This window comes from Zingiber officinale, chromosome 6B (genome assembly GCF_018446385.1).
Source record: "Zingiber officinale cultivar Zhangliang chromosome 6B, Zo_v1.1, whole genome shotgun sequence".
In the NCBI taxonomy this organism is placed as follows: Eukaryota; Viridiplantae; Streptophyta; class Magnoliopsida; order Zingiberales; family Zingiberaceae; genus Zingiber; species Zingiber officinale.
The window spans coordinates 2,844,818-2,869,096 of record NC_055996.1 but is presented as its reverse complement, the minus strand read 5'-3'; the positions used below and the strand labels follow the sequence as shown (position 1 = coordinate 2,869,096).

At 37.5% G+C, this 24,279-nt stretch overlaps 2 protein-coding genes across 3 annotated transcripts; both read right to left on the bottom strand.

Moving 5' to 3' along the window:
• Positions 1-591: 591 nt before the first annotated feature.
• LOC121991709 (30S ribosomal protein S9, chloroplastic-like) lies at positions 592-4,873 on the bottom strand. Its single transcript, XM_042545720.1, has 2 exons — positions 4,421-4,873; positions 592-1,251 (listed from the first exon to the last, which is right to left on the bottom strand). The coding sequence occupies exons 1-2, from the start codon at positions 4,793-4,795 to the stop codon at positions 964-966; spliced, it is 663 nt and encodes a 220-aa protein (XP_042401654.1). The 5' UTR covers positions 4,796-4,873; the 3' UTR covers positions 592-963.
• A 2,370-nt stretch (positions 4,874-7,243) lies between these two features.
• LOC121991708 (cytochrome c biogenesis protein CCS1, chloroplastic-like) lies at positions 7,244-10,487 on the bottom strand. Of its 2 annotated transcripts, none has more exons than XM_042545717.1 (8): positions 9,995-10,487; positions 9,558-9,777; positions 9,367-9,478; positions 8,520-8,792; positions 8,153-8,418; positions 7,921-8,077; positions 7,759-7,842; positions 7,244-7,669 (listed from the first exon to the last, which is right to left on the bottom strand). In XM_042545717.1, exons 1-8 carry the CDS (start codon positions 10,401-10,403, stop codon positions 7,529-7,531), a joined length of 1,662 nt encoding a protein of 553 aa, XP_042401651.1. In that variant the 5' UTR covers positions 10,404-10,487; the 3' UTR covers positions 7,244-7,528. The 2 variants fall into 2 exon arrangements, with proteins under 2 accessions (XP_042401651.1, XP_042401652.1); XM_042545718.1 differs by having other exon boundaries at positions 8,520-8,756.
• Positions 10,488-24,279: the final 13,792 nt, after the last annotated feature.

Sequence of the window (24,279 nt, the reverse complement as noted above, 5' to 3'; positions counted from 1 at the left end):
ATTATTTATATTTAAATTTTAATTTATAAAAATTAATTATAAATAAAGGACAATTCAGAAACTCCCAACATATTAAACCCGCCCGTATTCTCAAGGTAAGAAATTATGTCATTGCCGCTCAAAAATTGCTTCTTGCATTTGAAATTTCATGCGTCAATGGTGGTGATGAAAAGATCCTCATCGTATCATTTGGATTCTTATCGAAAATGTTTGCTTGCACTCTGGTTAATACCATTTTTTTTCCCCTAAGCCAATATCAAACTTCGTCTTCATGTTCTATGTTGAATCAGTCCTCTAGATCCATGGAGAGCACAAATAACATGCCCATGTACCTAAATTGCACAAATGTTAGAGAAGGTGTTTAGCATCTATTGTGCAGGTCGACATCTATTCGATTCGGAGGAAATGAATATCGTATTCCACTCTTACTATGAAATGAATAGATAGAAACATGTTTCGATGGAAGAAGGTTCGATGAGCAAATAGAGCACCACATGTGAACAACCTATTTCACATTTCCGATTTCGAAACATTTTTTCTAAAGCGGGAAACACTCGCAGCAATCCAATAGAAGCTTAGAACTCTGAGGAGTTGCAACATTCACCAAACAATGAACCAACTGAAGCAGATTGAATTACAATGCTACAACAAACACCGAATGCTTTTCCCAGTTCGACTCAGGAGAAGCCTGTCTAAAACAATCCACAACTTGAATTGGAAACCGAGTATCATGCTTACATGATACCAAAATCCTGCGTACAGAATATTCACCTTACTTCTTGTAAACTAGCATATCAAGATGTAGTTGGAATATGATGGATAAAAAGGTCATACAGCAGAGAGCAACTAGGGTGGTATAGATGCCCTAGTTTTGGAAGCGTGTATTCCCTTAATGTTTGGTAGTATGCTTAGTGCTAAAAATTGACAAATAATGTAAAGGGAGAGTGATTCAGTAATATACTCTTAACGCTTTGAGTATTGAGGAGCTTTTCGAGCCTTCTTTAAACCAACTTTCTTCCGCTCAACAACTCGAGAATCTCTAGTCAGAAGGCCTTCTTTCCTCAAGGGAACCCTGTGGTTCTCACTGACTTTAAGTAAAGCGCGTGCAATACCAAGAGAAATTGCCTGGGCCTGACCGGAGAGACCTCCACCATGAGCTTTCACAAAAACATCATAGCTGCTTTCATATCCTAAAGTCAAGAAGGGAGTTTTGATGTATTGCAGCCACAGAGGATTTCCTTGTAAATACTCCTGAATTTTATTCTGATTATTAGTAAAATTGTGGCAGCTGCTATGAATATGAATATCTGGATTGAACCATAAAGAAGAATTGAGCAAGTATTTAACATGTATTCCAAACAATAATGTATATGAGCAAGTACTAACATGTATTCCAAACAACATTGTTTCTAATGCTCATATAGAAAGTACATAGTGGGGAACAACAATTAACAATACAACAATTCATTTCAAGTAGGATACGATCAGCATGCCACATTAGTCCAAGCTATTTGAGATCAGCTACATGGACTGAATTGAACGCAATCAAAGACTATTATTTGTAACAATCACCAAATACAACATTAAGCTTCAAATATGACAAGCTATGCATGCTATGTTAGTTCAAGACATTTGGATTGGCTACATGGATCATATTACTCTAAGTAAACTATATTATTTGTAATATTCACATCTCTTAAATCACATTTAACTATGTTAGCTAGAATTTCATCGGACTCCAATGTACATACCTTCAACCCCAGTCAATTCAGCTTGTTAAAATATAAAATGTATTGGCAATCATTGAACAATTTCATATCGAGTTAACACCTACACATACATAATATATATGCATATATATTATATATATAATGAAGCTTCACCTAATTGCTCGTGGATGGTAGCATTTAGTGTATCTTTTGATAATCCTGTAAACCCATCTCAGTAAGATGAAAGAGATTCATTGAATCCCAAACAATCTTACTCCCTTCTATTTAAATAACAATCAAATTACCACATATAGAATGTTTTCATCCATGAGAAAGACAAAATTTCACACTGCTCCTATGCTTTAATCACTTTGCAAAATGAACTAGAATTTTTGAACTGCCAATTTGCCTCTTAAAATTTTGAAGGATACTTTCAGTTTGTTTAAGCCAAATTCCATTAGGTCAATTGCCAAACAATTGCACACATTCAAATGGGAACAAATCACTTGCCACATGGATGCCAGGTGGTGCTGTGTAGTACACCTAACAAAATATGAAAGGTGCAAATCATTTTTGAAAGTCTAAGCTAGTTTTACAAACTAAAGTATGTAGGAAAAAATAAATTAAGACAATATTAAACCTATACAATCTAACCAGTGCAGGATGTCAAGTCCAACCTGAAGTTTGCCAAAACCTTGAATCAGATAGTGGGAAAATCTTTAATTTGCCTTTACTGAACCCAGCTAGACAATGAAATACCTATGAAGCATCCTACTCATCCCAAACATGTCACTTACACATAGTTACCCAAAATACCCAGCAACCCAATTCAACTTAAATGCTCAACAAATAAAAGGAAAAAAAAATTATGCTTTATGTAGGGAACAAGCTCTAAACCATACAAAACCCAATGCAATTTTGAAAAGTTCAAAATAGATGGTGAATTGTGAGCTTCCCCTAGTAGATTGTCACATTCTACTTCAGTGGCTCCACCAACTTAATTGTCATTGTACCCTTTTATTTTGCAAAATGAACATCATGGAGATGTATAACATATTCAAAACATCATGCAGGCAGCTAGTGAGGTTTATCTGGAGGAAGGTGAGCAATGAATCTCTCAGTTGTCATAATTTCATTGCCTTGTTAGTAAAAGCTATTAGGAGAGACAATGGAATCATGGTAAAAAACTATCTTTGTTTCTTTACCTTTTTCCTTCTCCATAAAAGCAATATATATATATATATAAGCCTTGCACATAGTAAGTAAAAAAGTGGCCATAAAACTTCCACGGCCCCCTATGCTTTCTTTCTTGAATCAATTGGATGGTATAAGCAACAAGTTTCCTAGTGGAACCAACAAAATCACATAACCAAACTCAACTATGTACCTAATGAATTAAAGTTATTCCAATCTTTCCAAGATTTGTTAAAAATAGTATGTGGACTCTATAAACACTAGCATGTCGTCCAAAGGCATCAACCTAGCAGTTGTACTTTGTAAATGTTTTCCTGTGCTTCTCAATATAGTTCACTGACATAAAAAATCAATCATAAGATAGCTAAATGAATTCATTTAGTTAGAACTTGGGTCGAAGAGAAAAAGTCTCTTTTTTCAACACAAAAAAATAGAAGAACGTTTTTCAACTATGTTATTCCAGAATTTTACTGCCTGATTACAATTTTAGGTGGAAGGTCATAGATGATTCAATTGTTTTTTTTTTAAATAGGAAAAGATGTTTCAATTAGCATGCTATATGGAGGTTGTTATAATGAACATGTTGATCTTTAGCAGGTAGGAACCTTATAGGCAGGATGACCATCAGTTTTTCATATTGATTAATCCTTTCTATGCCTCAAACGAAGACTGAAAAATTCCATATAACTTTTAACTCCTTAAATTCCTCTACTGAGGCTATAAATTCAAGCCTTTTCACATTAACAAGATGGATGAGTTATCTCTAACACTTCAAGTACAGGCTTTCTACATTTGATGAATAGACAGAAGTATCAAATAGGTCACAAGATAAACTCAGAAAAAAAAATATATATCTGGGATCAGGCAAAAGTTGGCCTCAGGAAACAATCGTGCATCACGATTCCTTTCGTAGATGAGATCTCATTAATCATTCAGTTTATTACGTCTCAAAAGTATTTCCACTAGGATATTAATGAACATTCTAAGCAGATATTATAAGTAACTAACAATAGAAGAAGGGTGCTATATGGAGGTTGTTATGATGAACTTGTTGATCTTTAGCAGGTAGGAACCTTATAGGCAGGATGACCATCAGTTTTTCTATTGATTAATCCTTTCTATGCCTCAAACGAAGACTGAAAAATTCCATATAACTTTTAACTCCTTAAATTCCCCTTCTGAGACTATAAAATTCAAGCCTTTTCACATTAACAAGATGGATGAGTTATCTCTAACACTTCAAGAACAGGCTTTCTACATTTGATGAATAGACAGAAGTATCAAATAGGTCACAAGATAAACTCGGGAAAAAAATATATATCTGGGATCAGGCAAAAGTTTGCATCAGGGAACAATCGTGCATCACGATTCCTTTCGCAGATGAGATCTCGTTAATCATTCAGTTTATTATGTCTCAAAAGTATTTCCACTAGGATATCAAGGAACATTCTAAGCAGATATTATAAGTAACTAACAATAGATGAAGGGGAAAAAAATACAGATATCGGCGAACACACCTGAGCGTCGCGGTAATTGATAACGAACTTCCCGGTTCCCTCTTGGAGAACGACGCGGGCAATGGCGCATTTCCGCCTCCCAGTCCCGATGATCCTCTGTGCGGCGAACCCACCGGGAAGACGGGACTTCACGTACTTCTCAAGGCTCACGCCCTCGACCTCCTCATCGGCAACGGAAGCACTCCCTGCGACCGTGCCGACTGGGGTCAGGGAAGAAGAGGCGGCGACTATCGGCTTTTGCCGGCGAGCTGAGGCGGCACGAGCAATCCGTGCCCGGGGGAAAGATAAGGTGGACGGCGTGGAGGACACGGAGGTGGAGAAGGACAGAGATGAAGAGAAGGCCACAGTGAGAGAGGAGAGGGAGGAAGTCGCCATTGGAGTTTGCTCTTGGCGAGGTCAGGGATAACCCGACCGGAGTGGATAGGTTTTGAGACTGGGAGGAGAGAGAGAGGTCTGAAACAAACTGTTATATCACATAAAACGGCGTTTTAAAGCGTTATGCATGGAATATATCGCTGTTAGCGTAATCCCATGAGTATTTTTATTTCTAATAAGGAAAAAAAAAAATCAAAAGGTGATCTTTATTTTTTAAAATCATTTAAAAACTTATTAAAAGGACACTCAATTTTAATTTAAAATTGTTCTAAAATTATTAAATAATTATAATTGAAATTATTTTAATATTGATAAAATTATTTAAATATTAATTGAAATTATTTTAATTTAGTTAAAAGCGATGCAACTTAGTTAAAATTAATCAAATATTATTAAATGAATTCTGATAGAAATTAATACAATTAAAATAGTTTTGACTAAAACTATTATACATTTTAACCAAATTACTTAAAGCAATTTTAATTAAAACTGCTTTAATAACATTAGACAACGGGGTTTTTCAAAATATAAGATGCCCTTTTAATTATTTTTTTAAAATGAGTTATTTATAATAAAAAAATATAAGGAATTTCTTATTTTCCCCTTTTAATAATAGTATAAATAAATATTATAAATTAAATTTAAAATAAATAAATACTAGTCAGAAATAATAACAATAATGATAATAATGTATTTATTGAATTTGAAGGGGGAAAAGAGATAGATTTAATACATGCATATTATTAATTGATAGAATTCTAATGAAAATTATGTACTATTTACTTAACTTTATCAAATAACCCAACTTTTTTTTAATTCAAGTATTTAATTGTTCAAATTGATTAATTTGATGATCATCGACTCGACAAAAGTTTTTCATTGATCATTAAGATAAATACGTGAAGTGCAGATAGATTATAGTGGACCATCCTGTAGGATCGAAAAGAATGTTAAAGAGAGGATGAATAGCGATCGTCAAAAATTCGATTTTAAAATAGATACGCAGCGAAAGAATAAGATGAACCAATGCTAAATAATCGAGTTTTACTTAACCTTCGACGACTTCTACTCTAAGGCATGCACTCGTCGAATGTTTTCGTTAGACAATCCACTAATAGTTCACAAAAAATTACAAGAGTTAAGTACAAAAACTGGAAAAAGTTACCAACAACAACAATAGAATTGAAAAGTCTTAGTCGCTGTTGTCGATGGAGCATAGCAACGTTGCAGGAGCCTTTTCGGAGCACCGACCAAGAAGAAAACTTGTAATAGTTGTTGTTTTGAAGCTCCGGGTCGAAGACCTTTATATAGGTCTATTCCGGGAGCCTAGAACCCCTTCGAGCGCCTGACCACGTGGCTCGGCCAATCGATGCGCTTCACGTCAGCTTATGGATGAAGTTTCGGGTCCGGGTGCCTGAACCGACTCCGGGCGCCCGGACCACTTGGGCGCCTGTGGCCTGCCCGGGCGAGCTTGGTCCGGGTACCCGGACTAGCTCCGGGCGCCTGGTCTCCGTCCGGGCACTTGGACCCCTTTTCTTCAGCAGCTTTCTTCTGTAGAAAAGATTAGTCCTGGGTAACCTAAAAATAGATTTTTTTTTTTTCCTACAAAATAGAATTAGCACAACATAATAGAATATGATTAGTAATTAGATCCTGTTTCTCCGAGATCAGGATCTAGTCAAGGTCTTAGCTTAGGTTTCCCAAATGAACCTAAGCTAGACCGACGCATACAGTTCCCTCAACGGGGAACACGTCCTCACTGGATCTCTCCTTCAGTTGCTTAACTTTACTCACTTGCAGTCACTCGACTTGTCTCTGACCCACCAGGTCTTCCCCCCAGTTGTCAGGTCCGCAGACCCAATTGGACTTCGGCCGGTTGTCAGGTCCCGCGAACCCAATCGGACTTCCCGCCAGAGATCGGGCCCTGCAGACCTATCTGAATTTCATATCAGCTATCGAGCCCCGCGGACCTAGCTGGATTTCCTACCAGCTATCGAGCCCAGCTGGATTTCAACCTAGTGTTGAGTCTTTACAAGTCAACTCCTGCACACTTGGTAGAAACGTTAGACAAACAACCCATCTAACTTTAACCTATTTGTCATACATCAAAATCAGACTGTTAGTACAACCTGCACCAACACATCCAACATCATGAGTTGTTCGAACACCGTGAATGTATAAAGTGCCATACATAAGTTTTGAACCCTACTACCTCTTATCATCGCACTATGGCTAACCCAACTTGTTTCATAGTTGCATAGCCAGTCCTTTTTTTATCATGTTTGAATGCTCTGCTTGTTTTCTCCTAAATATTAAAAAAAAAAGTATATAGATCCGTTACATTAACGGTCTTCCTAGTGTCGGCCCTTTCTCACCAAAAGATTTAATTAATCCTACTTTTATCAAGCTGGTTTGCTTTTGCTATGATTTAAGCCTCAAATTGAGAAATGAAGCAGCCAATTTATGACAATTATTCTCTGTATTTTGGTTTGCTCAATCAATCTATTTATACAGCTTAACAGGTTTAGATAGAATGTTTTTTTTTCTATACAAGAGCAACTTGAAATGTATGAGCAGGTATCTTGGAGTTGCAGGTTTAGATAGAATATTGTTTCTTACTGGATAACCAGTGTAGCATGGATCCTTGACAGGGAATGGAGAATGCAGGCGCAATGATAATCCATTTGTATCAAAACTCCAATCGAGCAACACCAGAAGTGAAGCAAATCATTATCAGCCATTCAAATTTTGGTCGATAGAAACAAGTTCCGGTACTTCATCTAGTAATCCGTTCACCTCATCACGAAACTCGAGCTTCGCCCTGTTGGTCTTGCCTCCAATCACAACTGTTGTTCCATCTTGCAAAGCCCATATCTGCAAAGCTCAGCACCAATAGACTCAATGAAGAAAAAAAGAATGTGCATTTCTTCCATAGCGTTAACCGGCAAAGGACACACACTGACCTGCGAATGAGAGAAGTAGCTTATGCAAGTTGTCAGCATCAGAGCACCGAATCCAGCATATACGATGGGCACCCCTGGATCGGTCTGGAGGTAGGAGTGAAAATAATTGATTTTTGATTGATAGTCTCAATGGAGATTTATAGTTGCAACTGTAAGGAATACCTTCAAATCAAGGCCAGTGCTGCCAATAGCATCTTCGATTACAATTCTTGTACCATCAATGTCGATTGGAAGTTTTGAGCTAGGCCGGCGAACTCCAGCAAATTTGCCTTCTTGATCATACAAGACAATGGATTGCAGATCGCGAGCAAGCATTGATCTGAATTCTCTCCAGAACAGGTCAGTGGATGAGCCTGAGTTTTGTAAATGACATGCAAGATTATAGCTAACTTACATTCCCTTTACATTTGGTGAATCAGCATCGCCGGTAGGTAAGAAGGTTCCGAAAAGCTTCTTTTCACCATTCATTTGTAAGGGAGCCATAGCCAGATTGAAAGGACCTTCACCATTCTTTGTAATTTGGAGCGCTGAGAATCCCCAATCAGTCTGGTAAATTGTTATTCCCCTGAATCTTAGAGGATCATTTACCCGAATGGTTTTTCTCATCAGTTCTTTTCCATCAAGACTGAATAGTGAAAGATCAGAGTAAAATTGTGACACCTAGATAACCGAAAGAAACATACAGGTTAACATCGCAGGAATCAGAAAGAATAAGGATACAAAAACTTGAAACATAACTTGAGCATGTTCTGATGAACTACCTCTCCACTATCATAGTAATCCATGTAGAATCTGTTAACATGAACTTCAGTGTCGAAGGATTGAGTAGGAAAAGAAAGAAAACCATTGGGATTCATAGTGTCACCCACAACGAAATTAAGTCCCTGGGGAACAGTCACAGAACCATGAAAGCTTCCAGCGGCACTAAGGGTACCTCCTACCATGATCAGAAGCATGGATATATGCACACCAATAGGAGCAAATCGGCCTGCCATTCCCTTGAAAGCATACAAAGACGGCCCTTTTAGAAAGACCTACACAATTAGAAGCTAGAACTAGTTATGATATGAGAAAATTGTTAACACAATTCTATGCTAAACCAAGTTTTTACAAGATCATTTTGTCTAGCCACACACTGCCTTCCAGTTTATAAAATATGATTGTGATAAGTCATTTGTTTGTCAGTGTGTGAAATTTGTTTTTACCAGGAAATCCAATTTAGGATTACCTATCTATAGCATCAAACAACATGACAAACATCTAGCACCATGCTCGAAATAAATAAAGTTCTAGTTACTTCGTCAAATAGGGCATCATTCATCGTAAATTATACATCACTCATGAGATTGCAATTCCTATGTTGTCTACTCAGAATCTAAAAGAGTGAAGAATTCATCAAAGATCATTCACTGGAAATGTTTGAATGCGAAAGTTGTTGATAACATGGAAAATCTTCAACAACAATGGTTAGCTCCAGAGAGGAAATACTAAGACCTAACAGTTTACTGCTCCATCAGCTAACTCTGTAATGTTTTAAGATGTTCCAACAAATTGCAATGGCATGTGTATCACTTGCTAAGCCAGTGTTAAAACATGCTCTGTAGTTACCTCATATCCTGCACCCATCAAAATAATTCCCAGATCCTTGACAGATGCTTTTGGAAGGGAGTCTGCAAAATCTTGCCTGCGAATGGCTTCAGCAGAGTGCTTGAAAGACCATCTGCATATAAAGAAGTAAGTAAAAGCTCTTGTCAGAATGTTTAGTAGAAGCTTCTGCGGCAAATTCAAAGGAATTGGACCTTCTAGCAACTTTAACAAGAGGGATCTGGGTTGTGTATGTACAAGCCATTAGTGAGCATGCTAGTAGAATCAACAGGCCAAGAAAAACTGGAGACGTGAACATATGATCAAAGCCAAGATTAAGGACCCATCTCCAAGTAAAAAATCCAAACATTGGATTTTCCTCCGGGTATTTCTGGAAGTAGTAATCTGGAGCCTCTCCCTGATCGATAACCGTACCTAATAATTCAAAATGAATACAAATTTAAAGCATTGCTAATGTTATTCAAAGCAATTCTTGAACATTCTGTTCCCATTTATTATTCAATCATTCCTGCTGCCCCAATATCAATCGTGGAATCTTGACATTAACAATGCCAAGGGAAGGAGAAATGTCAAGGTTGAGAAAAAGTAAGGAAGAGGAATAGTCCATCAAGAGTAGTGATTGGTCGCATACCCAAAGCCATCAAAGCGGCAATCGTGAACATCTCCGCAATCGCCAAGGGGAGGTTCGACAGGACCGCCAAAGCTCTCTTCAATGCCTTCTGGAAGAAACCCCACGAGGAAGCTTCCGACCCAGGCTTCCCTCTCCCATTGCCCGCCGCGCCGCTCCTGTCTTCCGATAGGGGAGGCGGCGAGGAACCGAAAAGAATGATCTTTCTGTTCGCATTCTTCTTCTTGGCGTTGGTCTCCGGAAGTGCTTCTGCCTCGAAGCTATCACGGGAGGCTCTCGGCCGGCAATCGACGATTCTAGTGGCAGCGCGACGGCTGGCGACCAAAATCTGAGCATTGACGTCGGAACGAAGGGGAAAAGAGGAGGATGCCGTGAAAAGGGCTTTGTGGGGGTTTAGGAGAAGGGAAGACATTCGCAGCTCCGAGAGGAGGTGGAAGAAGGTTGGGTTGGATTTTGCTGAAAGGTGGGATTTTTATTGGGGCGACAGGAAGACACGCTGATGAGTGATGGATAAGGAGGGACTTGCAGGCCCCAATTTAATCTATTTTGTATTATAAATTTTACAAGACTATCAAATATTTTTTATTAAAAAAATTAACGACTTATAGTGGATTAAAAATGGCGATTGTTTCCTCGTAATTTCCTTCTCCTTTAGCGATTGGGACTGGAAATGACGATTAGGTTATCGAATAAAACTACATCATTGATTCCTGATTAATCCGCCAGTTTGATCGTAGGCAAGAACAAAAAAAAAATCATGGCATGGTGGGGGCGATCGCTGGTGGACTCCCTCCGCGCCGCCGCCGCCGCCGCCGACGATGAAGAAGAAGAGCAAACGACCAGAATTACAAGCACAGATGAGAAAATCCCACATCGGATCCCCGTGGAGAGCTCAAGCCGTAGACGTTGATGAGAAGCACGAGGTAAAAGTATACAGGATTTAATCAAATCAAAAGTAGTATTATACTTAAGATTATTAAAATAATTTTATTATAATTATTAGAATAATTATATTATTTATTAATAGATTAATTGAATAAATAATTTCCATATATTATATATTGTAGTGTTCTTCGAATAAATGTTAATGAATAATAAAATTGATTATTATTCTCATATTCTTTCATGCTGTCATGCACTCTTCTTATTCTTCTTTTATATGGTATCAAAGCCAATACTCTTTTTCTTTCGCGACACTCTCGGAGACGTGCCTCAAGGTTGAATCATTGAAATTCTAGATTTCTTGGAATAGTTTAAACTTCTGCTGCAACAATTTATTTTATTATTAAAATTTTCCACTGTCTGCTATTTGTCTCTCAACATCTTTCTCTAGCTTTATCTTTTTACCAGCTAAGTCATCCATCTTTCTCTTTTTTTTTTTTTTTTTTTTTAATAACCCTATCTTCCCTTCTTTCCTCTCCCACCTTGACGTCGGAACCCTACTATCGCATCTCCAGTAGAATCCTACTATCCTAACCTTTTTCTTTTATTATTTTTTTTTTTGGCAAAAATAAAATAAAATCTCCCTCCTCGTCTTTTTTTTTTTTTACTTAACATAGACTTCATCTTTTTCAATTTCATCTCAAAATAATTCCTTTCCGCGGCTAGTCACGCTCATCTCACATTTTGTTCATTTTTTATTTTATTTACGGTTTCAAATAATCAACAACACCAGGACCAAAGGTAAAGTTTAGAATAATGTCAAATCTACCACATCATTGGACATATTGAAAATCAATGCTCTAGAAAATTTAATTGGTTATACACTCGGAGTAAATGTCAAATTTGCCTCAAAATTAGACATATGGTATTTAATGTCCTAGGCGAGTTCACTCAAATTTCATTGATGGTCCTACAACTTCAAAATAATATAATTAACTATTTCACAAGTCTATCCTAAAGTCCTCTCATCTATGTCTAATCGTGGTAAACCCCCAGAGTTTTCATCTATATAATGGTATATTGACACTGGAGTAACACATCATGTCACATCAGATTATAATATCCTTGCAGACTTAAAGTTATTTATCACTCAGATACGATTCAAGTAGACGATAATTCAAGTTTGTAAATTGCTAATCTTAGAAACACATATATTTATTTATCTAATCATACTTTTCACATGCACAATATCTTTCATGTTCCATCTATTACAAAAAATTTACTTTTCACGTGTCAATTTTGTTTTGACAACCATGTCGTGTTTGAATTTCATCATAATTATCATTATCTTATACAAAAATATAAGAACAAATACTATCTTATTTCATGGTGGTATAAAAAATGATCTCTACTATCTTCAAAGTTCTTCCATTAAAGTTTTTAGTGGTGAATGCACAAATAAACCAACTTAGCATGCTCGACTTGGTCATCCTTCTCTTCGCATTGTTTAGACGATTATCAATAAGTATGGTTTACCTACTTCTTTTACCTCCTCTCCATTTTATTCATGTAGGACATGCATGGAAGCTAAAAGTCATAAGTTGTCCTTTTAGTCTTCTTGTCATGTTTCTAGTTTTCTACTTAATTAATATCTAGCTCCAAAGTAGTACTACTCAATGTCATTGTCATGCCGGACTGGACCACCTGCACGTTTTACATGAAACCCTTATGAGCTCCTTAAGAGGACATCAATCATCAACCTAAATTACTAGCACACAGTTTCCTTCTATAATCAACAACATGTTGGTGTGGGAAGCATCAGACGATCGAACCCAAGTTTTGATAATGGCAAAAGGATTCAAAGTTAAGATTATTTGTTATCTAACATGTGCAAATGAGTTTGCAAGAAAGTCCTAACTGCGGTTAGGCAGGTGAAAATCCTAAGGAGTGGTAACCTTAGGTCCTAGGGGGTGGTAACCCTAGGTGGAGGAAAAACCCTAGGGGGTGGTAACCTTAGGTCCTAGGGGGTGGTAACCCTAGGTGGAGGAAAAACCCTAGGGGGTGGTAACCCTAGGTCCTAGGGGTGATAACCCTAGGTGGAGGAAAACCCTAAGGGGCGACAACCTTAGGTCCTAGAGGGTGGTATGGTAACCCTAGGTGGTGGAAATCCTAAAGGGGGGTAACCTTAGGTCCTAGGGGATGGTAACCCTAGGTGGCGAAAAACCCTAGGGGATGGTAACCCTAGGTCCTAGGGGGTGGTAACCCTAGGCAGAAAGTCCAATCGGTCCAGAGGACCGGACTGCATTAGGTATGCTCTCCTGAGTAGAGTAAGTGAGGACGCGTTCCTTGGAAGATGGAACAGTAGGCGTCGGTTCGACTTACGATTTTCGGTTGGAAATTTAAAGTCAGAACCGGACAGTCCGGTGACTTTCAAACACTTTGTTATGTGTATTATGTACTAACTTTTTGCTGCAGGATATTTTTGGGACTAACATATTTTGCAGGGACTAAAATACAAAGTTTACCTCGGATGAACAGTACCCAAGGCGCCCTCCATGGAGCTTCGAAGCGCCTCGGGTACAAAGGTGGGCTGGCTGCGCAGCGAGCTTGGAGGCGCCCTCGAATACAGCTAAGGAGCCCTGGATGCTGTCTTGAAGGCGCCTTAGTGGTTGATGGAGGCGCCTCCATGAGGCATTGGAGGCGCCCTCAACGGCCAATAAAAGCACATCTCGACCAGCAACTAGATACATCAAGAAATAAGCAATCCTTCTACTACAAGCTGTTAACGAGACGCTCCGACTAAGCTACGACAAGCCACCGACAACCCAAAGATTCAGTTTTACAATTTGTTATTGTCGGTATAATTTCTTGTGCATTAATTATAAAATCCAATTGCACTCTTTTAACGATATTATAGTTGTTGCCCACCGAAAGCGATCAACGATCGCGAGCCTTGGAGTAAGAGTCGCCCAAGGCTCCGAACCAAGTAAATCTTGGTATTCTTTTGTATCTCTTTTATTCCGCTTCTTTACTCGATAGTTTTTCTGAATCCGAAACGCCTGAAAGTCATGAGCGCTATTCACCCCCCTCTAGCGCGGTCTCGATCCAACACAACACACCATATAAATAATATTATTTTCTAACTTATCGGGTCTATTGATCCAACTGAATAAATCCCACCCATTGATAAATTAAACAAATAAATACTAAGTATATGTGTTTGTTATTATATCGGAATTAAGAGCACATACTTCCATAATAACAGAGGTCCTGTTCTTTTATGCAGTCAGTATAAAAAGAACAACCTCAAATGGTCCTGCTCAATACACTCATAGTGTATTAGTGTAATTTTATAGTCAAGATAAACTACTACCAAATTATACTACGACCGTTCTAATGGTTTGTCCCTATCCATCTTGGTCGTGAGCTACTATTTATAATTTATAAGGAACTGATAACATGATCTTCTGTGTGATACCACACACCATGTTATCTACAATATAAATTAAATAGACAGCTACATTTAACATAAATGTAGACATTTGACCAATGCGATTCTTATTTCAAAATAAATGTTTATAAAAATGTTAGGCTTTTAGTATACATACTAATACCTAACCCCTTTAGCTGAGTCATGACTCCTTTAGGTCGACATGCATGACTCCCTCGGTTTGGCAACTTAGCCATTTCCCCCTACCTCCCGATATAATCGCTGACTCCCCCTCTCAATAGTGGGGAACATGAATACCGTGATAAATGGAGGGTGTGGGCTCACGTGACATCCCCACAACCTAGACATGGGATTCATGCCTCTTAGGGTGCGTTTGGTTCGGGGTTATTCTTGATAACCTTGGTTATCCATCCAAGGTTATCAACAAAAACCTTGTTTGGTTTAGGTATTCGATGATTCCCGAGTAATGTTTCATGCCCGACACGTCAGCTAAAGGGTTATGCAGCCCGGAATCGGAAAACCTCAGAAAACTAAGGTTTTTCTTGATTCCGGGGTTAACAAATTTTTTATACCAAAAATACCCTTCGATAAAAAAGAACATGGAAAAAAGAGAAAAAATGTAAAAAAAAAAAAAAAATTCAAAATTTTTTAAAAATAAATAATTTTAAAAAATAATTTTTTTTAAAAAAATATATAAATTTTAAAAATAAAAAATTAAATTTAAAAAAATTAAAATTTTTTAAAAAAATTAAAATTTTTTAAAAAAATTAAAATTTTTTAAAAAAATTAAAATTTTTTAAAAAAATTAAAATTTTTTAAAAAAATTAAATTTTTTTAAAAAAATTAAAATTTTTTAAAAAAATTAAAATTTTTTAAAAAAATTAAAAATTTTTTAAAAAAATTAAAAATTTTTTAAAAAAATTAAAAATTTTAAAAAAAAATTAAAAATTTAAAAAAAAAATTAAAAATTTTTAAAAAATTAAAAATTTTAAAAATAAAAAATGTATAAAAATTTTAACAATAAAAAATTAAAAAATTAAATAAATAAATAAAAATTAAAATTTAAAAAATGTAAAAAAATAAAAAAAATATAAATATGAATAATATAAAAAAAATATAAAAACATTAAAAAAAAACATAAAAAAGTAAAAAATATATACAAGAAAAAGAAAAGTAAAAAAAACATAAATAAATAATAATAATAATAATAATAATAATAATATGTATAGTTGATTTTGTAACTGAGGGTAATACGGTAAAATATTAAACTAAGGTATTCATTAAAACCTTCAAACAAACAAGTTTTTGTTGCATTACCTAGATTGTACCAAACAACATTTGGTTATGTTTTATTCCCCATAACCTTGGTTATGTGATTACCTGATAATTATATAACCAAGATTATATATGATAACTTGAACCAAACACACCCTTAGGAGAAAATATAAAAGAAAGCCCACTTGGACGAGCACAGGTATATCCACATTACACATCCAAAACTCTTACTTTAGATGTCAGCCAATTCATTTCTAATTTGAAGATCGGAATGACCACGTCGTGATCATCTTGACCTCATTTTAGTGTCTTACAGAGTTTTAAGAGATCCCGGGGACTTACTTCGTCATAAGACCATTAAGACTCCTCTCCACAACCGTTGTTCCTAGATGACACATTCGATAGCTATTTCAAACAGCTACATTCGGCCTGATGTCAAGCTATAATTCTGTGTAATTCATCTCTCTGCTCATCATTAAATGTGATCGATTTAGTTTGGTTCTAGAAATCAGTCAAAAAAAAATGTCATTGCATTTCTTCCCCTTCTTTATTTCACTGGCAATGATGTCTTCACGGATTTGCTCTCATTCAATTACTTCTGCCCAATTACTTTGAAAAACAATTCCTTTTCAGTTATTTTATTGTAAGCACTCGTTCTTCCGCATCCGAATATTCATCTAAAATGATTTATTCAGATATTAGAATGTCTCATATGTTGGATCCTGACCATGAGTAGCAAATGGGAACTGTCCGCCGTCTCTGATTTCTCTTCCTAGCAATGTTAATTTACTTTGATAAAAGGGTTATGCATAGAAGGATTAATGTCAATGCATATTGAGGTCATGATAAAGCTAATCTAAACACACACATGAAATTACAGTAGACAAATTAAGCAAGACACAAGGAGAAAGCAAGCGTAAGGACAATCTCAAATTAATTTAAACATTACAAGCAAAATGGACTATAACTCCAAATGACCCTGACTCCTCTTCAAAATGGTTCCGACTCCTGAAAGCTTGAAAATAATTCCAAATGATTTCCATAAATTGAAGCATCGAAGGCTTTGAATTCTCGAGGTCCTGGCTGTTGGTAATGGGATGACAATTGCACGTGGGAGTGATTCAATATGGTATGCTGATACTAAAATTGTGAATGTACTGAGTCGAAAAAGCAAGTTAATTTGTTATAACTGTGGCAAGAATGATCACTTTGTTTGGGAATGTACTGAGCTAAAAAATATAGATTCATGTTTATTTTCTATTTATGAGTATTATATTGCTAGCACAGTGCTATAATTGATTCTTTTCCTCTGTGGAATATAAATTCATGAGCAACAAATCATATAGCTCATGAATGAGCTACATTTGTAGAGTATCATCGGGTACCAGCTGACAATAAGTGAATATATGTGAGAAATAATATAAAAATTGAAGTCAAAGGAGTTGACACATGCAAACTCAACAAACGTGGTAGACGTAGCTTGTTTCTACATAATGTCTTTTATGCTCCTCAAATTCGACATAATATGATTTATGTTATATGTCTTCTTGAAATGGGATACAATTTGAACTTTTACAATAGGTGTGTAGAACTTATTATTAACTATGTGTTAATTGAATCCTAAAGTTTGAAGCCTTTAACTTCTTTTTAATATCCTAGAAAAATGTATTGCTTTGACTTCACATCCAACTTTGATCTTTCCTCACTAGATATGTGCATATAGGCTGGACACTAAAAGACAATAGTTTTTTAAAACTGTTGTCGTTGACACACATTAGACAACAATTTTTTGAAAAACTGTTGTTATTTAAAAAACATTATGGTGAACAACAACAGTTTTCAATAAAACTGTTGTTAAATGGAAAAAAGACAACAATTTCTTGAAAAACTGTTGTCTATTAGGTGTGGTTAAATCCAAAATTTCTTGTAGTGGAATATAAATTTTTAACAAATACTTTCATGATTCTTGATGTAGAACCAGATACTGATTATGAAATTGATGGTTATTTTTCAAATATTGCTCTTACTAATGATGCTAATATTGATATTCAAATTTAATATGCTAAATTAGGACATATCGGACAATAACGAATGAATAGATTAAGTAAAGAGGGTTTGTTAGGTACTCATGCTAAGATTAACTTATTTGTATGTAAGCATCCTCTTACTGGAAAAGTAACTAAGAAACCATTTAATAAGGCTATTAGAGCTGAATCACTATTGTAATTAATTCATTCAAATATTTGTCATTCAATGAATGTGAAGGCTAGACATGTAGCCTCCTATTTCATTATATTTATTAATAACTTCATACTTTTTGGTCATATGTATTTGATTTCTTATAAATTTGAAACATTAAATTGTTTTATTATTGGTGCAGGAAACATTAGAGGATCAAACTTGTGTTTTGATAATGGTAAAAGATTCAAAAGTTAAGATGTCTTGTTGTCTAATAAGGTTGATTGAGCTTACAGGAAAGACCTAAGTTGTCTTAGGAAAAAAGTCTTAGTGGATTCTAGGCAGATGGAAAATCCTAGGGGGTGGTAACCCTAGATCCTAAGGGGTGGTAATCCAAGGTGATGGAAAGTCCTAGCTGTGGTTAGGCAGGTAGAAAACCCTAGGGGTGGTAACTCTAAGTCCTAAAGGGTGGTAACCCTAAGTCTTAGGGGGTGGTAACCCTAAGTCTTAGGGGGTGGTAACTCTAGGCAGAAAGTCCAATCGGTCTGGAGGATCGATCTAGCAACAGATAATCTCTCCTGAGAGGAGTAGGTGAGGATGCGTTCCCCGGTGAAGGAACAGTAAACGTCGGTTCGACCTAGGATTTTTGGAGAAAATTCGAAGTTAGAATCGGACAGTCCGAAGACTGTCAAAACTTTTATTTACATATTATCTGCTATGTGATAATTCTGTTTTGTAGGAGACTAACATTTTGTGCAGGATTAGATTCAACCTTGATCGGTCGACCGAACCTTTGAATCGGTCGACCGAACGCCAGTATAGCAAACTGAGTTTGATCGAGGGATCGGTCGACCGTACCTGGGGATCGATCGACCAAACCGAGGATGAGACATGACCTAGTTGAACCGGGTGGATCGGATCAGATAGACCAACGAGGTCAACGGGATCGGTTGATTGAATGGCATGATCTATCGATCAAACGAAGACTTATCCAGGCAGCAGAAGCATGTGGACGAGAAGCAGGGCAGGTTCAGAGGGTTCGGTCGACCAAACACATGGATCGGTTGATCGATCATAGTCAGGTCAAAGACTGATCCCAAGATCAGTGGATCTGGATCAGGTCTACCTTGGCTATAAAAGGAGGGTCGACCAACAATTTCGAAAACAACACTTTCTGAGATCAAGAACGAACAACTGCGCGCACTTCGGCAACATCTAAAAGCTGCTCCAACGACGATCAAGTCAGAAGATAGATTTCATCAAGTCGTTGGTAACAAGTTGTATTTCATATTTGTAAAGCTTCATACTTGTATTATTCCTTTGTAAAACTTTCCGAACTGATATTGAATCGCCCAACTGTAACGACCCTACCCTCCTCTTAGCTAGTCTGTGAGAGTGGGACGTTACTTAACTTTTAACTTTACTTAACTAATGTCGTCCACATATTGATAGTAATACTTAGAACTCTTTGAAAACTCGAAGCACGCAATTTAGTAACAGCTGAAAACATAAATAACTCATCTCAACATTCTACTCTAGCATTTGTTCACAACTAAAACATATCAATCTGCACATGCATGCGACAGTGATATAATTCAAATAATGGGACTAATGCGCATAGCAATTTAAACGGAAGAATTCTAAATATATAAAAACATTCTATGAATAAACCATCAACATAAAAGAATAATTCTAACAATGCAAAAAGGACTCAATCCACCTACATTTCACAAAATGTCTAAATACAAAATCTTAATAAATTCTTTAAGAAAATCCCAAGGCTTCCATAGTCCAGACATCACACATCCATCCACACCTCCTTGTCGCCTTCCTTCACTATAACTTTCCTTTTTCTTTATCTGCAGTAAGAGGAAATGCAACTATAAGCAGATGCTTAGTAAGCGCTATCTAACTCACAAAACTCGGATATGCATGTAAACAAGAAGGAATCTAAAGATTGAATGCTTTAAAAGATAAACTGCTCATGCTCTTCTAATAGCAAAGGAATCAAAACATACTGAAAATGCTAAATAACATGCTAGAATAAAAGAACTAACTTGCTGATTTTTAAAACTAAGTGTAACTTATTTCATTTGTTCCCAAAACTTATACTCTTATACTTCAAAATAATAATCTCTTGGGCCCAGACTTAGTACCATTGCGCGCTCCCTAATAGAAACTGAGGTAGCGAGCCACGAGTCCTACGAGGGTAAAGACCTTGGTCTTACCAGGGCCGAGACCTCGGAACCGGTCACCTGGATTTGTTTAACGACAACCTCGGAAGTCGGGTACTAGCCTCTTCAAGTAAAATACTTGTTACTTGTTGATACTTCTAATAAAAGAATGTCTTATACAAAACTGCAATGCTTAAACAATTCTAAAACTGCAACGCTTAAACAATTCTAAAACTGAAATGCTTAAACAAAAATATGCATACAATGCTTAACAAAAATCTACATACAATGCTTATTTCTTAAAGTCGTTCACACTAAACAAAGCCAGCAAAAATAATAACTCTGCACGGCAGAAGCAATAAATCTGCACTGCTACTACAGGCTGTTCACGCCTGGTTATAAATCAGCAAAAGACCTACAGTTAATATGAACTTGGTGGCTTTTCTTGCTCAGAATTCACAAAGTAATTTGTACTAGAATTGCTAAACTAGACAGAGAAAAGATCTAAACTGCACGTTAAAGAAATAGCAATAAAAGATCTACCGAATACTCCCAAAACTAAGGTTGTTCATGCCCATTGTACAGCACAAACAAACCCAAAACAGTATGCCCCAAGGGCTATTCGTGTCCCTCTTGTAGCACAAATCAAGTTAAGCTTGCTGGAATTTTAAAACAAAACCCATGTAAAACTTGTTCAAAGCTTATACTTTTATAGAGTAACCGAAATCTTTAAGCATGCTACAACAGAAATGCAAATGAGAAGGCACATCTTGAAACTAATCTTAAACCTCTAACAAACCAATTCTGTACAACATATTCCGAAAGCCAAGAAGGAAAAACTTAATCCCTAGCAACCTCAATTCGGTACAGCGTGTTCCGGCAGTAGAGAAAAGAAAATCGAAGCTTGAAACTATCCTTACTGCAGGTGAGTAACGCTTACCCTTGCTCTTGGACTTACAATCGGAATCAGCTTCTAGGGTTTCGGATAGCAAGAAATTTCTGGCGACTCCTCGCGTCTACACGTTCTCCTTGACGAGAGGATCGTGAGGATGTGAAAAACCCTCGGATTGACCCTTGGCCGGCCGCCGGAGATGAAGCCCTAGCTTCCTTCTTCGTTTCCGCCCGACCACCGCCGTCGCACGCGAGAGAGAGAGAGGAGAGGAAGGGTTAGGTCACGAGAAATTAAAAGCCTAAGTTCCTCTCTTATCTCCCTTTATAACTAGGATATTCTGTTATCTATTACTACTTAAATTACTTTCGCCCTTTCTTTGATCAGCACGGCCCTGTTGGGTTCCTGGTCATCCGAAACAACTTAAGACTTTGCTTAGCTAGAGGTCTCCGGTTCGATCCTCGGCCCGACCTCTTTTTGCCTCAAATTTGTTTCTTTTGGTAAAAATACCAAACGAACTCCGAAAATTACATAAAAATACTCTAAAAATTTCTAAAAATCTCTAGAATATTTCTAAAGCCTTTATAAATATTTTTAAGTACTATTAGGACTCGTAATTAGGAAATTTGGATTGTTCCAATTCCCCATACCTTATAAAAAATTCATCCTCGAACTTAGAATAATTCCGGATATCTCTGTCTCATACTATCTTCACGCTCCCAAGTAGTTTCCTCGCGCTTCTGATTTTGCCAAATGATCACCTTCACTAGTGGTACTTCTTTGTTCCTTAGTCTCTTAACTTCTCTGTCCACTATCCGTATAGGTCTACTCTCATAACTAAGATCCTCCTGAATCTGTACTGACTGAGGCTGAATCACTTGGCTAGGGTCGTGGAGACACTTCTTTAGCATGGAGACATGAAATACATTATGTATTGCTGACATGTATTGTGGTAAGTCTAATTTATAAGCTACTTTCCCAATCCTCTCTGTGATCGGATAGTGTCCTACGTAGCGGGAACTTAACTTGCTCTTTTTGCCAAATCTCATCACTCCCTTCATAGGAGCAACTTTGAGGAAGACTGAATCCCCTACTTGGAACTCAAGTGGCTTACGGCGTGTGTCAGCATAACTTTTCTATCTACTCTGGGCAGTCTCAATTCTCTGTCTGATCTTCTGGATAGCCTGAGTGGTCTCATCTATCATCTCTTTCTGAATGCCCAGGTCCACTTCCATCTCTTTCCTTTCACCTGCTTCTTGCCAGCAAATGGGTGATCTACACTTTCGACCATACAGTGCCTCGTAAGGTGCCATCTTCAGAGTGGCCTGATAGTTGTTGTTGTAGGCGAATTCAGCTAAATACAGATACTTGCACCAACTGCCCTTAAAATCTAATGCACAAGCCCTGAGCATGTCTTTTAAAATCTGATTTACTCGTTCTGTCTGTCCATCAGTCTGGGGATGGAAGGCTGTGCTGAACTTGAGTTTGGTGTCTAATGCATTCTGGACACACTTCCAAAAGTGAGAGGTGAATCGCCCATCCCTATCAGAAACAATCGACTTCGGGACTCCATGAAGTCTGATCACCTCCTTAACATATAGCTGTGCCAACTGTTCTATAGAGTGGGACACCTTGATGGCTAGAAAATGGGCAGACTTTGTCAACCTGTCCACTATCACCTATATCGCATCGTACCCATTAGTGGTCCTTAGAAGACTTATTATAAAGTCCATGGATATTTCTTCCCACTTCCACTCTGATATTGGGAGAGGCTATAGGACTCCTCCTGGTCTCTGGTGCTCTGCTTTGACGCTCTGGCATGTTAGGCAGGTACTGACATATTTTGCAACATCTCTCTTGAGTCCAGACCACCAAAATCTCTGTTTCAAATCTTGATACATCTTGGTGGAACCAGGATGCATGGAGTACCGTGTACTATGAGCTTCCTCTAGAATCTTCTTTCTCAATTCCTCATCATTGGGGACACAAAGGCGACCCCCCGATAAAGGATTCCACTGTCTCTGAATTTTCTTATTTTTATATCCCTTGCTTGATCTTCTAGATATTTGGATCTTCACTTTGCCTTCTCTGTATATCCTCAAGCAAGGTGGACTCTAAGGTCAATGCAGAGAGTTGCCCACAAACAATTTCGACTCCAAAGTCTGACAGTTCCTTCTGCAGTGGCAGTGCTAATGATGACAAGGGCATAAGAGTTGCACTGGATTTTTGACTTAGTGCATCCATCACTTTGTTAGCTTTACCTGGGTGGTAGAGGATTTCACAGTCATAATCTTTAACCAACTCTAGCCACCTGCGCTGTCTCATGTTTAAGTCTTTCTGGGTAAAGAAATACTTCAAGATCTGATGGTCTGTGAAGATTCTGCACTGAACTCCATACAAATAATATCGCCAGAGTTTTAGTGCAAAGACCACAGCTGCCAGCTCAAGATCATGAGTGGGGTAGTTCTTCTCATAGTCTTTGAGTTGTCTGGAAGCATAAGCTATAACCTTCCCCTCTTGCATGAGAACAGCTCCAAAGCCCATCTTGGAAGCATCATTGTATATGTCAAAACTCTTGTCACTCTCTGGAATAGTCAGAATGGGAGCACTGGTCAGTCTTTTCTTCAATGCTTGGAAACTTTGCTCACATTTATCTGACCATTCAAACTTCTTGTTCTTCCTAGTTAGGGCTGTTAGTGGAGAGGCTATATTGGAAAAGTCCTCCATGAATTTCCTGTAATACCCAGCTAAACCAAGGAAGCTTCTGATCTCCCTGCCATTCTTGGGTCTACACCAGTTGTTACCGCCTCTATTTTGGCAGGATCCACCTGGATGCCTTCTTTAGAAATGATGTGACCTAGAAACGCCACCTGCTCTAACCAGAACTCGCACTTTGAGAATTTGGCATAAAGCTGCTGTTGGACCATGAAACGTCGATAGAGGGGGGGGGGGGGTGAATATCGATTCGAAAAACAACGAGTATAAAAGAGTTAAGCGCAGCGGAAATGAAATAACTTAGACAGATGAACACAATGTTTTTTACTTCGTTCGGAGCCTGTGACGACTCCTACTCGAAGGCCCGTACTCCGTGAGCACTTTCGTTGAGCAATTCACTAGCAATTCGAAATAATGATTACAAAGACAGTACAAGGAATGCTAATGAAAATTGAAACAAAGCTATACCGACAGAAAGAAAACCACAAGGACACGAGAACGTTGTCGGAGCTTCGTTGGCGTCGTTGGAGCGCAGAGCAGCAGAGCAAGCAGTCTAAGAGTTCTGAGTTGATTCTGATCTCTGCCTCCGCCCCATCTTTTATATGAAGCTCGGGGCGCCCTGTATCCCTTCCAGGCGTCCTGGTGAGACGTGGCAAGTCCAACCAGCGAGCTCCAAGTGGCGACGTGCGGTCAGGATAATTTTTGCCTCCAGGGCGCCCGGACC